This window comes from Nesoenas mayeri (genome assembly GCF_963082525.1).
Source record: "Nesoenas mayeri genome assembly, chromosome: 7".
Lineage (NCBI taxonomy): Eukaryota > Metazoa > Chordata > Aves > Columbiformes > Columbidae > Nesoenas > Nesoenas mayeri.
Window position 1 is genome coordinate 35,328,232 of NC_137551.1, and position 17,863 is coordinate 35,346,094.

Sequence of the window (17,863 nt, forward strand, 5' to 3'; positions counted from 1 at the left end):
GTGGGAGTTAAGATGTATGCTAAGGTGACAGATTTTCCAAGCCTACAGTCCGAACTGGTTTTGTCCAAACCAGGAAGGCTTGAAAATCTCACTGCAAGAGAGGAACAATTTGAATGTTGCTGGGGAAGTGCAGAGGGAGAGAAGGGAATTTCAACATCCTCAGATTCCTAAGTCTGACACTTGCAGCCAGCCAGAGTCTCCCAGTGTCTTCCAGCAGCTGCAGTGGAGTTGACAGACCTCCAGGATAAACCTCTTGGGTCCACCCACCTGCTGTGAATATTAGAATCAATTCCAAAGTCGTTAATTTAGGGGTGACAGGAGTTTACAAAGAGTTCGCTAAACCACAGCCAACCTTGGGACAATCCATCGTGGGAAGGCTCTGTCCTACAGTCACATAGTTCACTGCTGGTCTTTATCGTGGTGGAAGAAGTGACACCACTAGATCAGGCTTCCAGGTTATTAGTTCAGGGGGTTTAAAGGAATTCCCAACCCTTGCGTGGGAAGAATTTCACCATATTGTGTTAGGTGTCTGCCCACTGCACCCCCATAACCTACTTTTGCAAGTGGTTTCTAACTAAGAAGAGAATCTACATATTAATACACAGCACAGCCTGGAGCCATAATACTTTTAAAATGAGCCTAAGGCTTGTTGGAGGGTGCTGGGGAAGCAGTGGCTCTATTTTTGTCTGCCTTTCTCTGGTCTTCCCACCAAAAGGACCCTCGGCATCACTCCAATGCAGGAGAACCCCTGGCCAGGCAGGGAGAAGGGGCAGGACCCTGCTTGGTGCTGTTGTTTTGGTGGGACAGGATGGGGAAGCCAGTGCAAAGTGCTTTGGCTGCAAGGGGCAGTTTGAAAATGTGTTCCTTATAGAGAAGAGTAGCAATTTCTAAATTAGACCTATGGGGGGTGAAGAAGCCAGGCATGAGTTTAAGCTCTTGCCAAGCCTGTACTGCTTTGAATTTGTGCTATGTGCTTGTGTTAAAGCAATAAAAATAATAATTTTTTATTCTGGAATGAAACCTGCAACAGTCTAAGTGTTGACTTTCATGTGAAAAGATGAGATTTTTAGAAGAGATGTTGGCTTGACATGAATTCAAGAATTGGGGTTGTTCAACATGGAGAAGAGAAGGCTCCGGAGAGACCTTATTGCAGCCTTTCCATACTTAAAGAGGGCTTAGAAGAAAGATAGGGACAGACTTTTTAGCATGACCTGTAGTGATAGGACAAGGGGTGATGGTTTTAAACTAAAAGAGGGGAGATTTAGACTAGATTTAAGGAAGAAATTATTTATTGAGAGTGGTGCAACAGTGGCCCAAGTTGCCCAAAGAGGTGGTGGATGTCCCATCCCTGGAGACATCCCAGGCCAGGCTGGGCAACCTGAGAAACCTGACCTGAGTGAAGATGAGTGAAGATGTGGGACTGGCTGACCTTTGAAGGTCCCTTCCAACCCAAAATACTCTATGACTCTATGACATTAATCTCTGGTTCTGTACCTAAGTGCTGAGCTGTTTTGAGATAGATCTGCTTGCTCAGGTGATACTGAACAAAAGAGCAGATGATGCTACCTGGGTGCCTGCTTATGGTGATAGGTAAAAATAGGTTTCTTGTATAGACATTGCTCTCAACATGGTTGGATGACTGGAGGCTGTATTTGGAAACAGAAGGTGCCAGCTTTCGAGAGCGTTGCTCATGAGAAGAGCCAAGCAAAAACTGCCAAGTTTACAAGTGGATGAAAACTTTTTGTAGCCTTGATCGCTTGGCAAAGTTTTCAGGGCAATTTGTTCTGTCAGAACACAAAGTTAGGCTTCAAAAACAGATGACATTTAAAGAAATGTCATTTTCTTTCTAGATTGAGGTAAATAATTTGAAATGGTCTGGTAACTTTTTCTGTATTGTCGTAACAAACCAGCAGATATGAAAACACCTGGCACAACTGTGCTCTTTCCCTAAGCTTAGCTGCCATTCAAGAACAGTTTTACATCCCATGTAATAACAAATACTGTGTTTTGAAAAGAAAGCAGGTGGCTGCAGTCAGGCTAGGCAAGGACAGTTAGAATGTTGATAGAAACTTAACTCGAAGGCCTCAGCTTTGAAAAATATGTTTTGTAAGATGAAAGTGTGTCAAAAATATAACATTAAATTTTAAAACATTCAAGGACTTGATGAATTTTTTTTTCTCTACGTGTATTTCGTAACAAAAAGTAGAGGTTAAGATTATACAGGTAGAAAATGTGCATGATCAGATTGCCTTAACACATTAACATTAACCAAGTATTTGTAGGTTTATCTTTTTTGTCAGTTCCTTCTGTCTGTCTCTCTCTTCTTTGTCTTATTTGTCTTAGGATGGTAGAAGATGTGATGTCTGTATGTTCTCTGTTGTAAGTAGTTCTAAGCTAACAATTCAAGTTTCCTCTTTGATTTATGGCCTTTTTTATTTTACTTATTTATTTTGCAGCATGAACAGTTATTATTCAGCATGAATCTTTTATGTTAACTATGTCACATCACTGGCACATTTGAAAGCTATTTTAAGATGCCTGGCTGTGAATGAATTTGAGGAATTTATTGCCTCATTATCTGTTTGCCTATCAAAGATGAGCCTTTTTTCAAAACTGTATAGATTTTGTATCCTTGAGCTAAAATATGAAAGTTTTATTTCTACTGCGGTACAACAACATTGCACAATCAGTGTTTGTAAATACTTCATAAAGTGTTTCTCCTTCTTAAAGGCCTAAGTTATCCTAATTACTTCTAGCGTCATAACTAGATAATTAGTAGCATTGAACACTCCAATATTCAGCTGTCCAACTTATTTTCCCTTCTAGATGTGATATTGATTTACCCTCTAACAATTGAAACCCATTGTAATTTCTAGTATTGATCTTCCCATTGCTGATGTGGGATCAGCTGGTGGGCAGTAATTTTTGCCTCTGCATCTCAGTGCAAACATTAAATCTTTATCAGTGAGTTTGTTGATGCATTTTTCCCCCTTTTCTAGTTAGTAACAAAAACATCTTTGAATAGCCCCAGCAACATCAAGAGAACAAGTAGATAATCGGTTTATTTCCCTGTTAGAAAACATTTTTAACCAATTGTGAATAAACACAACAGCGACATTCACCATTATACACCAAGACATAATATATATTCTTCAGTCCTTTTGCCTGATTGAAACCTGTGGGATTTTGAAGGGCTACAGCGTCCAGTCTGCCCTGTGAGCTCTCGGGGGAACTGGAAGCAGAATTGCCATATTTTCTGGTGTTTTGAAGAGAGAGGGGGTCTTTTCTGCACATTTGTGATGATGAAGCTTTGTTCTGGCATCATGAGAGCAGCGTCTGCCTCAGCTGGGTTTCTGTAGTTCGTCCAAAGCACACCAGTTTTATGCTTAATGATTTATGGAGTCGTTGCACCTTACTGCCCGAGTTAATCCCAGTTTTAATTCTCATTTAAAGATGTGGTTTAGATCTAATTTTCAGATGGGAAACGGAAGCAGACAGAAGCTAAATAATTTGCTTAAGGCCACTCTGTGCTGGAACAGGGATTTGAATTGCAATCGCTCTGTAAACGTGTCAGCAGCTGGCATGAAAAATATGGCAATCCTGCTTTTCTCAGCTTTTTTGGGAACGGAGGCCTGTTCCAAGTGCATGACAAGAATATGAACCTATGGCATGTTTTCCTGTGGTGCTGCTGCCTAACGGATGGGATTTGAAAGCAGAAGGGCTTACAGAGGTTGCATTGTCTGTGGCTGTCTCTTGCTAAGTGTGAAATGACCCAGTTCTACTGATATTACCATATTAACTGTTTTAACTTTTTTTTCAGTGATACATTTAGGGTGAAAAAATCGCCAAAACGATCCCCGCTGTCTGATCCTCCTTCGCAGGTAAAGTAGTGCCTTATTTTGATGCACGTAATTTGTGTTCTTGTAGGGACAAAAGAAGGAAATCTGATTTCTTTAATGGTAGAATTGTACATTTAATAAAAAAAGAGGTTTTTGTAAAGAATATAAGCATATTGCTGTTTAATTATAGCACATTGGTCTACAATCATAAGGTATCAAACTTTTGGCCTCTGGAAGCATGTATACAATGTATATTAGATCTAGTATTTGCTCTGGGAATTCCAGTTAGACTATTAATGCGTGTACTTTGCAAAGTCCAATGTTAAAACGGAGCGACAATGTGCATAAATATCTTAAATCAGTTGTGTGGAAAACTAGATGTAACTATCCATCCTGGAATTTTTAGGTTAGAAAGAAAGAAACTAAATACATCAAACTGGTGGGTTGGAAGGGAAATAGAAATAAAACAAGTGGGCTGACCTACCAGGAACATGTGCTTGGATGGTTTTATTCCTTGTTGTAAACTGCCGGCAGGTGGTTTTCTTGGAAGAGAATTTAACAAAAGCTGTTCTGCCTACAAAGGCCTGAGTGTTTTGATGTGGCTCAGCTGCTTCTATGCTGCTCTTCATCTTCCTCTTATCCATCCTCCCCTTTTATTTGTGCTGCGTGACAGCCCAGAACTGAAGAAAAGGGTTCATGCCCTTGCAGACCCGTGAAAACTTGCTCCCATGAGAGAAGCCTAAAAAGTCAGTTTTGGCAGTCAAAAGCTTTGGTTGTTCCACTTATGTCAAGTGCCTAACAGATTTAAATGGCTCTGGGTTTTCTTTCTTCCCTGTTATCAAGTCAACTTTGCAATACGAGTGTTTATCATCAAAGAGTTTGGTTATACTGGGAAAACTTGCTGCTAGTAGAGTTCTAAATGAAGTATTTAAACATTTTTCCTCTTTGGGACAGAATTAAAAAGATGACAGCCATCCTGCAGAGGAATTTAGGGAGTTGACTATTCAATGTATTAATGAAAGATAACGGAATTAATTGGTCCTTGTTTTCTGCAGGATCCCACTCCGCTGCCTACTCCAGAAACACCTCCTGTCATATCCACGGTGGTTCATGCAACAGATGAGGAGAAATTGGCGTCTTCAGTGACTGGTCAGAAATGGACCTGCATGACCGTGGACCTGAACACGGATAAGCAGGATTACCCACAACCGTCTGATTTGTCTACGTTCGTTAATGAGACTAAATTCAGCTCTCCCACAGAGGGTATGCTCTATAAGGGACTGTCTGCATCCAACTAATGTTATATTTATTGATAGAGGAGTTTTGCTTCATTCAAGGTTATACTTTGCTCAATGTGAACTGTATTGTTTGGGAACCCTAAAAAATGATGCTCTTTGGACCAGTCTGTGGAACTTGGCAGTTATGGGGGGCTGAATGTATGACCCCTATAGTCCTATCTTGAGTTGTCAAGAGTAGAGAAGAATTTTAAAGGAAAATGAAAAGGGCTTTTGCTTCCTTTGGATGGTTAATTGTAGATGTGCTCTGTTCTCTCCATGCTTTCACAGGAGACTGGGGTCTGGTACCGCTCTGGGTTAGTGCTCTTGGATCCAGAGTTACTGTAATACTGATTTTACTCAAGTCTTTTCCTCTAACCTGAATGGGAGAAGGTCCCAGGATAAAACTCTGCTCAAAGAGTAATGTTTGTATAATGCAACAAGACCCTTAACATGCCATCTCTCCTCCAGGTTCCTAGGACCGAGGTATCTTTATGCAAAAAAAATGCCCAGGATATTCCATCCATTATCTACTTACCATTCACATGCCAGATAACATTTCCTTCTAGATAAGCTTATTAAGGTTTTTCCTGTTGTACCTTCCTGTAAGCAGTTCTGAGCTAAAGCTGGAACTTTCTGTTAAGAGAACCATCGTTCCAGGTCTGTGAAATGTGGAGGAGGAAATTTAGAAAACGCGTGTGTGTGGCCCTTCTTGGGGTTACCAGAGGGAATTCTACTTTGCAACATCTGCTCCAAGGGCTGATTTTCAGCTTTGTGGATGGGAAGAACGCACAAGTTTAACTTGGCTTAAATGTTTTATTCTTGGTCAGAATTTCCTTTTCTTCTTTAACCTTCAACCCATGTCCCAATCTACCGTTAAAGCTGCTTTCTGCCGTTTCAGGCTGAGACTGAGGAGTTTTTGCCTAATGAAGAACTGTTAAGCTTTTAGGTCAAATGTGTTTTGCATTAAAGGCGTGAATAATCCCAGTGCTTTTAACAGGACCGCATATGTTCATATGCACATGCTTATATGTTTGCATGGCCTGGGCCTTTTGGAAATCTTTTGAGTCTTTACAGATAAGTATTTCAGTCTGGATAAATTCATTTGGCTTTAGTGTCAAGCTATAAATTTTAAAATAGGCTCTACTTCATTTGTATTAAAAAAAAATAATTTAAAGAAATATTTTGTAGAAAATAAGCCCCCCAAATCTGGGAAAATGAAAATGATATGGAAGGAAATGGAACAAAAGGATAGTGAGAGATACTCTAAGGCAATCATTTTAGCTATCAAAGTGGATAGAAGAAAGTGAGCAAAGCTTCTAATTAAATGCTAATTGTCTGGTCTCATGTATGCTGCATAGTATAGTCGGAGTTTCAGATTACATGTTAATTATAATCAACAATTTTTCTGCTTTTCAGATCTCTTAAAAATAATTGGGGTTTTTTTCCCTTGACAATCTTGCTCCTGCAGCATTGAGAAATTTTTGAGTAATTCTAGGGCTGTTTCTCAGTGTGAACATTTTTACCCCTCCCACATACTAGTATGAGGGTTATCTTGTAACCTAACGCGGCTTTTGTGCAGGTACAGCCCGACTACTGAGCCAGCCAGTGCATCCAGCTCTCATCTGTTGCACTCGCTGCTTGTAACCGCTGCCATTTTCGTGCTGCACAGACCAGAAATAAGCAGTAATTATTAGGAGAAAATTCTGATGTAATCTTGCAGCTATTTGTGGGAGGAGTTGGAGGACATCACTTAGTAAGTCTATCATATATATTCATAAAAGATAATTATCTTACTTCAGGGGATATCCTGGGCATTTCTAATTTTGAATGTATAGAGATAACCTGAGCCTGAGATTTTGGAGATATGTCTCAGAGGAGATACCCAGGAGAGAAGATCGTATCTAATTACACTGGAAACTTCCAAGAGCAATGAGACAAAACAAACTGCGTTTAGCGAGCCATCTTATCACTTTTTTTTTCTAGTTGAAGTGTTTCCATCTGTGTTCTGCCTTTTTGACATCAGTAAATTCGCGTTGTCCTCAAAGCCGGTTTGGATTGCAGTTGTAAAGCTGCTACCAGCCAGAGGGATGATCCTGCCGGGAGCTCAGGTGGATGTCTCTGGGATCATAAAGCTGCCCCAAAAACATTGACCATGCACCTCACTGATCTTCGTGTAGATAAATGAAATACAGAAAGGCAGTTACTGAAGTGATGCTGTGATCTGGTATTTCATGCTTTCTCCTGCAATCTCGTAGGTAGTTTGAATTCATCGTTTCGGTTTTGGTTTTGCTTTCACTAGGAAGAAGCTTCTATCTGGTACCAGGAGGTTTTCCATTTTACCTGGCTCTCTATCTACTATTAAAAATACATGGTGTTAAGAATTTAAACATGACAAGCCTGCTATTATAGCATTATCTCCACTTAGACATTTTACTAATAATATCTTCCCCATGCCAGGTACTGAGAGTTTGTGACTGTTCCTCTCCAGTGGTGGTTCAACAAAATACATAGACTTGTACAATTAGTGCTTGTACTCTCTGATGCTTTTTATTACAAAAAAATATTTGAGCATTGTGAACTCTCATTGCAACCTTTGAAACTTTTTAACAAAACAGATAAGAGATTATCTTTAGAGTTGTTTGGGTTTTTTTTTAAAGAACAAACATTTTAGTGATGGTTTCTGTCTTCCTGAATTTTAGCACATACTTTTATCATAATATAAATGCTAGTGTGCCATTCATTAGAATTTATCTATAATGGAAATGAAATTATACAGGTGATTTATTGAATTAACTCAAGAAAACAGGCTACAACACAGCATTAGGACACATCAATGATGTTTTTAATTTTTAAATTAAAGTGTTATTGAATAAAGTCTTTGCTTTTATTTGGGAGCAGGAAGGTGTGTTCTCTCTTCCTTTTGCTTCTTTTTTATCTGTCTGTGTCTAGATCAGATCACTACTGGGTGATCCGGATTGGAAAGAAATACTGTCTGTTTCTTCCAGTGTAATTAGGAGATTAGAAGTAGAGAAGCAGGAAAGATTTGCATTTTTATTAGAGTTCAGATTTAAGGTTCCTTGTAAATCTTCCTGTCTTAGGCTTTTCCTCTTAACCTAAAATGTGAAAGCAGCCCGGTAAGCCAGGCTGTTGTCTCACCCCTTGTCCAATGAGCACACAGGTATTTTATGTATCTTTTTATCTTAATTGATACCACAATAGTCTTTCTGAATAAAGGATTGTGTGATAAACACAAAGTTACTTAATTTCTCCACAGTTTATAAAATCTTCTTGTGTACATTAAAGAAAACTGGTACCAGCATTAGCAATTATTGAAAAGTGTTTTCTGTGATAACATGATAGAGGAAAGTTATCAGTGCTCTGAGAGCACTCTGAAACTTTCTTAATATTCTGGCCCCTGGGGCAGAATCTTCAGCAAATTGATAAAGCTGAAATTTTCCAGTCAAATGAATTTGCCTGAAATGTGGCACAGGTTCATCGTTGAAAGCTGATGAAAATCAATGCACCTTCTTCTTTTAATACCTCATAGAGAAGTATTGAGCAGAGTGGGAATGACCCTTGTGAAAGAGAAGAGATCTCATTTACTTCTGCAAAAATCATTTCACTGCATGTATGTAACGGCTCTTTTTTGTCTCTGTTGCAGAATTGGAATATGGCAACTCATATGAAATAGAATATATGGAGAAAATAGGCTCCTCTGTGCCTGTAAGTTCTCACTTCCATTTCCATTAATTTGCATTCCCCTGTCATAATTGACTATCCTGATAATGCCATCAGCTTCCCTACCCCTTAAATTAATTATCATGTGCCTGCAGCAGATTTGCAAAACCAGTTCCTTTAAATTGGCGTAACTGGGGTAAATTGCATGTGCTTTATTGTCCTGTATCCTGTAGAGCTTGTTCCATCTTAGTATTTTATTTTTAAGCTCGCGTCATAGTAGCTCTTTCTGGAGATTAAAAGCAAGTCAGTATTTCCAGCAATGTCTACACAAGCTACTGAATTGTTTTAACAAACTGAGAGTAAAACTTTTAAGAAGATGGAGGGAATCAGAAGGGAATATAGAATGAATGTGAAATATGGAATGCAGCACTATATGTTATCAGCCGTTTTGCCTTTCTTCTATTTAATTCATGGATTTGATAGCTTGACTAGATTCAATGGGGGCATATCCACAGCAGAAGTTAGAAAAATCAGCATGTATGTTAAATTGATGAGAATAACATTGGTTTCAATGAATATTTTAGTAACACATTCAGTCAAGGGATGTCTCCTGCCTGACAGGACCAGAAATCTGATTAACCCCTAACTGGGAGAGGAAGAGCCATTACAAAGACTGAACTGTTTAGGGTTTGTTCTTTAAAGGTTTATTCCTTAAAGGGAATCCCAGTATCAATGTAGACTACAGCCATGTATTATTCGTTGCCTGTCAAGTCATTTGGTCACTTACAGGCTTCGGTGACCTGAATTAGCTTTGATGGAGAACGGTTGAGTTGCTTAATGAGTCTTTCTTTTCCTGTCACCAGCAGGATGATAACACCCCGAAGAAACAGTCTTTGTACCTAATGTTTGATGCACAGCAAGAGAGCCCAGTCAAATCACCTCCCATCAGACTGTCCGACTCCACCACGCCGTGCTCAGGGTACGTCGCTGCAAGCAAATCCGGCCATGGAAATGGGTATATGGAAAAGGGTTAACATCATAGCACGTACACAGGCAATTCTTCCTCTCTCTGCTTCTGTGTTGCTGAGTTGTTTGTTTAAAAATAGATTCCCATCTGTGTACACATATGATATAGAGAATAGAGGGCAAAGATACAGAAATTTTGTAATGGGAAGGAATAAGGACATGTATTTCTCCTTTGTACTCTTACTAAATAGTCACAGTGGCGACTGTTTCACTAGGCTGTGGTTTCCTACTTACACTTTTTTTCTCATATACTAAGGTCATTTTCATGTCAATCTAGAAATCTCCTAACTGCAACTTTTCACTTGGCCTTTCCTAGATATCTGTTCTGAACAAAGAGTCTAGTTCATAAGAACAGGATGTGGAGGTTGTATTTACTTCCACAAATTTTGCTCGTTAAGGACATCTGTTCTTGTTAGTAAAAGTTGTTTGTTGGGAGAGATGCAGGTCACAATGAGAAAGGGGTAAAAGGCAAGTGAGAAATATTTAAGGAATGTGCATAACATTTCTGATGGAATTGGCTTTATTTAGATTACTCCGGTGCATTGCTTTGAAAGGATATTGCCAAGTGTTATGAGATATAATGATATAAAGCTGAGTTGAAACAATGCGTGGATATAAAAATATATACACATGAAAATAATGAAGACGACTTGCTTCGTTGTTTAGCAGAAGCGGAATTGTAAGGGCTTTGTGCTCTACCCTGACAGCACATTCACAATCTTTTTCCAGGTCAAGTTTCGAAGACCCTGAAGCCCAACAATCCTCTGGAATGAAAGTACAACATCCAGCTTCCCGAGTCCTCGCTGCCAGCCAGGAGGCACATTTACAGTCACCCGACAAGTCAAAGCAGAAAGACCTAGAGCCCATGACCCTAGGAACAACTCCAGAGGCTATTGAGATAGTAAGTTATTTGTTATAAGAGTTTGGGAATAGTTTTCCTGCAGAAAGTCCTCTTGTCATTTAAGAGGCTCACAAGTAGAGTGAAACTCAACCTGATATTTAAAGATCTTAAAGGACCCAAATGAGGGAGGTAGGTTGATGGAACTGATGGAATTCAGAAGAATTTTCTAACATGTTCTTGCGATAATTTATTCCAAGATGGCACTTTGAAGTGCTTTTATTCTCACACAGGCCTTTTTGTACTGTGCTTTGACCCAATATTTGAAGAAATATTTTTTTATATCAAGTGAAAAGGTTTTATATAAACATAGACCTGATTTGTTGTGTTGTATGTACTGTGAAATTTCAAATATTTGGTGGGAAAGAACAGCTGCTCTTTCACGTTTTCTATAAACTGTTGAGTGAACCATTGTCATCTGATACTGATAATGTAAAATTCACTTTTTTGATCATTAGAACTCATTCCAGCTTCCAGTGAAATCACTTTTTCAGTGGCCTCTCTGGGCTGAATTTGAACTAGTGCTGAGTCCTTCCTTGCTTCCAAATCGCACGGCATACAGAATTCAGAGCACTCGTTCTCAAATTCTTCAGGGTTCCCTCAAAGCCTTCACTTTTCCAGGCAAACCTGTTTCTCAAATGCCTACAGCACTAGCCATGCTAAGCTATATGACAATATATTTACGGAGCAATCAAAATAAGAAGTGGCTCACTTAAAAACTATGCTTAATCCATATTAACGATGCTGTTGATACCATCTCACAAAATACTTGTTTATGAGCTTGGATATTTTTCTTAATGCAGGGAGTCCTGGGTACTCAAATCCCAGAGGTCTTGTTTTGGTCATTCTAATTCTGTCCACTCTCATACTGTGGATTTTTCCTGATCATGTTGTAATTGTGAACATAACTTAGTTTATCCCCAGTAAGCAGCAAAAGACTTTGTAAAGGCTGCAAAAAGAGCCTTGCTGAGGTTCCCCTCAGTGTTGATGGTTTTCAAAGCTTTTAGACTGCCTTAGAGATGCCTGAACTGAACATAAGCTATTCTATGAACAAAACCTATGGTAATTGTTTGAAAACTATTGTTGAAGTATTGAGAGTGGTCCATGGTTTAAGAGCTGTTGCTTTAGAGGTCCTAAAGTTACTTCATGTTAGTCTTGGAAAATTTACTCAGCTTTTAAATTGGGAAGAATTGTTTTTAATGTTTTTCTGTTACACCTATGAACCATGTATTCAAAAGTTATTTTCAGAGGGGCATGAAATTAGTAGTAATCAAAGATTTGCAGATGGGTATGTTGCTTTTGGTGTCAACTATTGTGCAAAATGTTAATTATTCTGTATCCTCCTTCCCCTTTAGACATCTCCTGAAGACTCCTTTGTCTCTGCTGATGCTCTTCTCAATAGGATATCTAAGAAAACCTCAATATGTGATCAGCCCGAATATCTAGATCCTGACTTAGCAGAAAAGAACCCCCCGGTATTTGCTCAGAAACTTCAGGTATGTAGCAGAAATATAAATGTCACTTTTAAGTTTGTCAATACACAGGCAGAAAGGGCTGGAGGTGGCTTGGGGGGAAGGTGGGAAAAAAGCAAAATAATTATTAGATTCTTTCAACAGTAACTTTGGCCTTTCAGGAACTTAAGGAACAGAGATATTTTAGTTTAATTCATATAATGCATAATTTAAACTTAAATTTCATCAACACTTTCAGCTGTCCTATACCACTGATGTATAAATTTTCCACAAGTCTTTATAAGGCAAATCTTTTAAGCTTAAACACAGGACTTGACGTATGGAGAGTTGTTGACACTTGGCCTTAGTAGGTCTGTATGTATAGATTCATTTTCAGAGATTTAGGCCCTAATTCTGCTGAACTGAAAACTAGGCTTTGTTTTTTTCTGGTGACCGATCTAATGCAGAATTTGGCATGGCTTCTTCTAGGGTAAAAAAATTGATCTGCAGAGCACTTCTGTAACAGAACATATTTTCTAGAATATTTATGAACTTTTAAAACAGCAAAGGTTGAATTGAGAGGCATAAATTCACATAAAATAAAAATGGAAGGACAGGAGTCTGTAAAAAACAGCTTTAGCTTTGGAAAACATTTGCTTTACCCTAAGTGTTGTTCATACTTACGCCATGATAAAAATCGGTTGTCTATACATCTGCCTCAAGATTAACCAAAAACTGGAGTTTTATATCAATGAAAGGAACATGAGATGTATTTATCACCCAGGAATTAGACATTAAAATAGAACATTCTAATTTTTTAATGTATTAAACATTTTTTGCTCTGTTCTTAATACACTTTTTTTCCTGTGGATTGCTCACAACCAAACACTTGCCAGGAGGAGTTAGAATTTGCCGCAATGAGGATAGAAGCGCTGAAGTTAGCCAGGCAGATTGCCCTGTCTTCTTTCCGCTCCGAGGTACCCGTTCCGTGCCTGCCACGGGTGTGTGAGTGCACAGACTAAGAAACCGAGTGCTGCTTTGTGTCTAACAAGGTAACTCAGGCTCTCAGAGTGTGGTGACAAGCCGGGCGCACCCCCGTGTGACACCCAGCAGCATGCAGAAAGCCATCCTGCCCACAGAACTGCTGCCACCTGCGCCGCTCACAGAGCTCCGCTACGTCCACCTTAACAAGAGGCAAATTTGAAGGCGAGAAGTAGGCACGTACCTTTTGCAGGAGAGACATTCTGCAACCACGTGGCCATTTGTCTTCGGCCTGCAGCAGGATTTGTCCTAAAATCATAGAGTCATTTCAGTTGGAAGAGACCCTCAGGATCATCAAGTCCAGTCATAACCTAACCTAACTCTAGCACTAACCCATGTCCCTAAGAACCTCGTCTAAACGCCTTTTAAACCCCTCCAGGGATGGTGACTCCACCACTGCCCTGTGCAGCCTGTTCCAATGCCCGATAGCCCTTTCCGGGAAGAGTTTGTTCCTAATATCCAATCTAAACCTCCCCTGGCACAACTTGAGGCCATTTCCTCTCATCTTATCACTTTTTACTTGGGAGACCAACCCCCTCCATGCTCCAAGCTCCTTTCAGGCAGTTCAGAGATCAGAAGGTCTCCCCTCAGCTCCTGTTCTCCAGGCTGAACAGCCCCATGTCCCTCAACTGCTCCTTATAAGACTTGTGCTCTTGAAGACTGACAATTCAGTCATCAATGCAGTCAAGAAGACATTTAACATACTGAGTTTCTTTTACTTGGGAGAAGAGACCAACCCCCTCCATGCTCCAACCTCCTTTCAGGCAGTTGCAGAGAGCGAGAAGGTCTCTCCTCAGCCTCCTTTTCTCCAGGCTAAACAGCTAAAATGTTTGATTGCAAATGAGTACTAAACCTACTTCTTGTAAAGATGCTACAGATTTTGACTGTAGGGGCATTTTGCGTTTTGTTGGTATTTTCAGCTTGAAATCAGACTCCTTGACCCTCAGGGCTTAGAAGTGAGAAATTCCATCAACCCTGCCTTAGGCATGTGAAGAAAGAGACTACAACAGGTTTGAAAGGACTGTAGAGCTCCCAGTGAAGACAGGCCTCCCAACACACAACGTATGTTGATTCAGGAAGATCTAAACCTTTTTGGTTTTTATTATTGCTACTTGTTGTACTGGCTGGTGCCTCCTCAGAGTGATGCTTTGCACTGCTCTAGGGATGCATGTGGTCCTCACTGTGTTTGGAATGGGATGAAGTGCTTGCTCTGATGTGCTGAGCAGTTATTTAGCCAGTTGCACAGCTGGCTGATGATGCCCTGCGTGGTGCTTTTAACAAACAAGTCAAGCCAGAAATGTTAGTGGCTTTCTTGGGAGGTGATATGAGCTGAGTGAGATGCTGATGGGATGGCTGCTGCTGTGAGACATTTTATTCCAAATGAGCAGAATGTGCTTCTGACATGTCCCTCTTCAGTGACTTTTCTTATACTATATTAATAGATGAGTGGGAAGTCTTTAGCCTGGTCCTATATCATCTTGAGTTCATAGCATCATAGCTTTTGGGCTGGTTATAGGGTAGAATTTCTTGGTGCTTTAAATATCAGTCTTAAAGTAGCTAGTTCATAAAAGCAAAGGTGGTGGGTTTTTTTAAGATTAACTGTATTTTATGAAAAAAGAATCATGATATTTGATTTATTTTGCTTACCTCAAGTAGCCCATGAGCCAACTGTTTCCATGGTGCACGTATACGTACCAAAATAAACACATTCCTCACATATTTATAGGTGCTTTTAGGAATGTGGCTATCATCTTTTATTGAATCAAGAGAAACATGTCATTGACTTCATGAGTAACCTTCTAATTAGGAACGCAAAGGACAAAGGAGGATAAAATAAATACCGTTTTCCTGTTTGAGTCCTAGAGTGTGTATGTCCCCTTGCTCTGGAGTGGTGGGTGTCATGAGAGGGTGAGGTGGGATCCTCTCCAGATCCTCTCTTATTCTCTCTCTGCCTTCTTGTCCTCCCAGCTCTCTGCTGTCACACACAGCTGTTGGGATATTCAGCACCAGCAAACACTTGAGTTGAAACACGTAATAATACCTAGATGCTCTTCATAGGTTATCCAAAAAACTCCTGTTACATATCTGTATTTTTGCTACCAGCCAGCAGTTCAGAAACTCACAAATTGTACCATTTTAGACTGACAATAATAGGTTTGTATGTTTGGGAATTCTTGTGTGTTACTCAGGGAAGTCGGTGAGCTGCAAAAGTGTTATAGTATGTGTTTGATTATCTGGAATTATATTTTAAAGATGCTTTCTAATGTTATTACAGCATTTTCTATTGTCTAGAACAAGTTTATGAACTCCTTAAACTTTGGGAAAGGGGAATGGATGTCATGTGACTGTAGAAAATGCCATTAATCTGTGTAACAAAGAAGCCAAAACGAGCGGCAGAAACGAGGAGAGAAAAATAAGCAGAACTCCACCCTCTGACAGAGAATCGGTGGCATTTTGACATTCACAAAGCCCCAGGTCGTAGGAATGGTTTCAGCTGAATACTGTGTGTGTCATTTTAGGCTGGGAAGGACTTTTGTCCTTGTGTAACTTTATTATTTCAGTGAGAGGATTGTAATGTTAAATTAGCCTATGATGACAACCCTTGTGACCTACGGTGACTGATGGCCCGGATTAAGTATAATAGAATCCAGCAGATGACTGCAATGACTTAAATTTGGATGTTACTGGCAGAGTTTCCTTCTGGTTGTCTAGCCTCAGTTTTTTTTCTTGATGTTGAATAATTACATTTAACATTTGCTAAACCATTGCAGAATGGGTAACAAGAATAGGATGCTAAATGAAGACACAGCAGCTTGTTACGGCAAGTTAGCTCACCTAAAATAAAGATTAAACACAAGCATTTTCTGCTAGTACTAGGACTAAGAATAAAAATGTGTGACCAAAGTCACGAACTTCAACAACAGCAGCGCTACTCGTCTATTTTTACATTGCCAAAGATTTCTGTCTTCCAGCACTGAGATGAATCAATAATTCTTTATAAACAGTCTCCATTAGGATGTCCTGTGGCCATTTTCTAATAGGTACGATGTGAACAGAAGGGTTTGTGTTCATCACCCTACAGATGCTGAGACGATGTAGAGTTTGGTGTTGAAATAAGATCCAGGTAAAAGAAAGAAGCTGAAAGGGAAGGTTTGGGCACAGATGGGGTTGGTGCATCGTGGCTTTGGGGGGCTCTCCTGCTACTGAGGGAAGAATTTTTCCTTCAAACAGGGATACAATTTTTTCTAGTAAAACTTAACAACCAGAGAGCTTATGCTTGGATTTTACTTGCTTTTCAATGTATTTTTAAGCACAAATAGATCGTGTTTTGCCTCCATTGACCTGTCTGCACGCACATCAATTAGTTACAAGAGTAGGTCATTTGATACACACCCGAGTAGTATTTGATTGCTTCTAAAGGGCAAGCTAATTTTCAGCAGGGCTAAATACATATTCCTCTAAACAGTATCATAAAAACTAGTTTCCATTTTCATTCCAGTGCCGTTTCCTCTTTTCTTTCACTTTGACCTTCTTGCAGTGAGGTAACCTCAGCGGGTTAATCAATGTGCATTTATTCCCTTTCTGGTCAGATATCTGGTTTCTGTAAAAGATGCTGGGAAGAGAAGAAGTGCGTTGGGCTCTCAAATATTTACACTGCAATTGCCGTGACCTACATTTAGTAGTAATTCCCCTGTAGACTCTAATCTTTCTGTGCGAGGTTCAGTGACTTACAAATCCCTACACTTATTATTACGCCAATTAACTGCTTACCATCTCAGCCATTAGGCATTGAACTTAAAGCATTGACAGTTATTTTGGGTAATACCATCATTCTGTTGGTCAGGTTATAGTATTTTCTCACGACAGGAATATTTGGAGGCAGCAAATAACAGTTTGTGAATTGTAAAGCAGTTTGAAGCTGTGTAAAAGTGGCTTTTGAAATAAAACCACAGACTTGTACTGATTTCTCCTCCCAAAGACAGGACCCAGCAGCCCGGGTGGGACTTGTGTGAGATGTTTCCAGAGTCAGGACAATACTGCTTGGACCATTACCACAAGCGTCTTTGTTCAATGGTTAAATTCCAAGAGTTTTTACAGTGGTTTTTAGAAATTTTAAGTTGTTTTGCATGTCACTATTACTATTCTTTTACAATTTATTCAAATGCAAGAGAGAACTAGAAGAAACATATTAGTGATGGGTTGAGCACTATATAAAAAAATGCATAAATATTTATTAAATGCTTTAAATGTTCTTTTTTCCTTAAAGATTTTCCTTATCCTTTCAGTTGCTTTGACACATGTTTTTGTACAAGCTTAAGGAAATTTGTGTTTCTTTTGCTACAATTAATATCTTCCAGCCATCTCTTCATGAGGTCCAGCAAATTAAGCTGCAGGAGGCTTTTGAAATATGATACAGTTCAACATATTGATCTTCAGGATGACCTTTCTTTTGAGGACAGCTTTGATGATCTAATGGCTCTTTGTTATCTCCCAGGTTTTTTTTTCCCTGTGGTTGAGGGGGAATTAAAGTACTTTTTTTTGAAGTTAGGATACTGAGTTGAGCCAGCAATAATTTCATTTATTGACTGTTTTAGCTTTACTCAGGTCTGTGAACAGCACCATGTGGTGTTGTATTTATGCATTTACATAAAT

At 39.4% G+C, this 17,863-nt stretch overlaps 1 protein-coding gene across 1 annotated transcript in view; it reads left to right on the forward strand.

Moving 5' to 3' along the window:
- The window catches only part of TACC2 (transforming acidic coiled-coil containing protein 2), a gene marked incomplete at both ends in the record, with an annotated part of 126,031 nt that overhangs the window by 90,264 nt on the left and 17,904 nt on the right, over nucleotides 1-17,863 (forward strand). Inside the window, 7 exons of the mRNA XM_080348321.1 lie at nucleotides 3,821-3,881; nucleotides 4,895-5,102; nucleotides 8,778-8,839; nucleotides 9,658-9,773; nucleotides 10,550-10,721; nucleotides 12,074-12,214; nucleotides 13,066-13,146. Of these exons, the coding sequence (XP_080204447.1) occupies nucleotides 3,821-3,881; nucleotides 4,895-5,102; nucleotides 8,778-8,839; nucleotides 9,658-9,773; nucleotides 10,550-10,721; nucleotides 12,074-12,214; nucleotides 13,066-13,146 (841 nt within the window). The remainder of the gene's footprint in view (nucleotides 1-3,820; nucleotides 3,882-4,894; nucleotides 5,103-8,777; nucleotides 8,840-9,657; nucleotides 9,774-10,549; nucleotides 10,722-12,073; nucleotides 12,215-13,065; nucleotides 13,147-17,863) is intronic.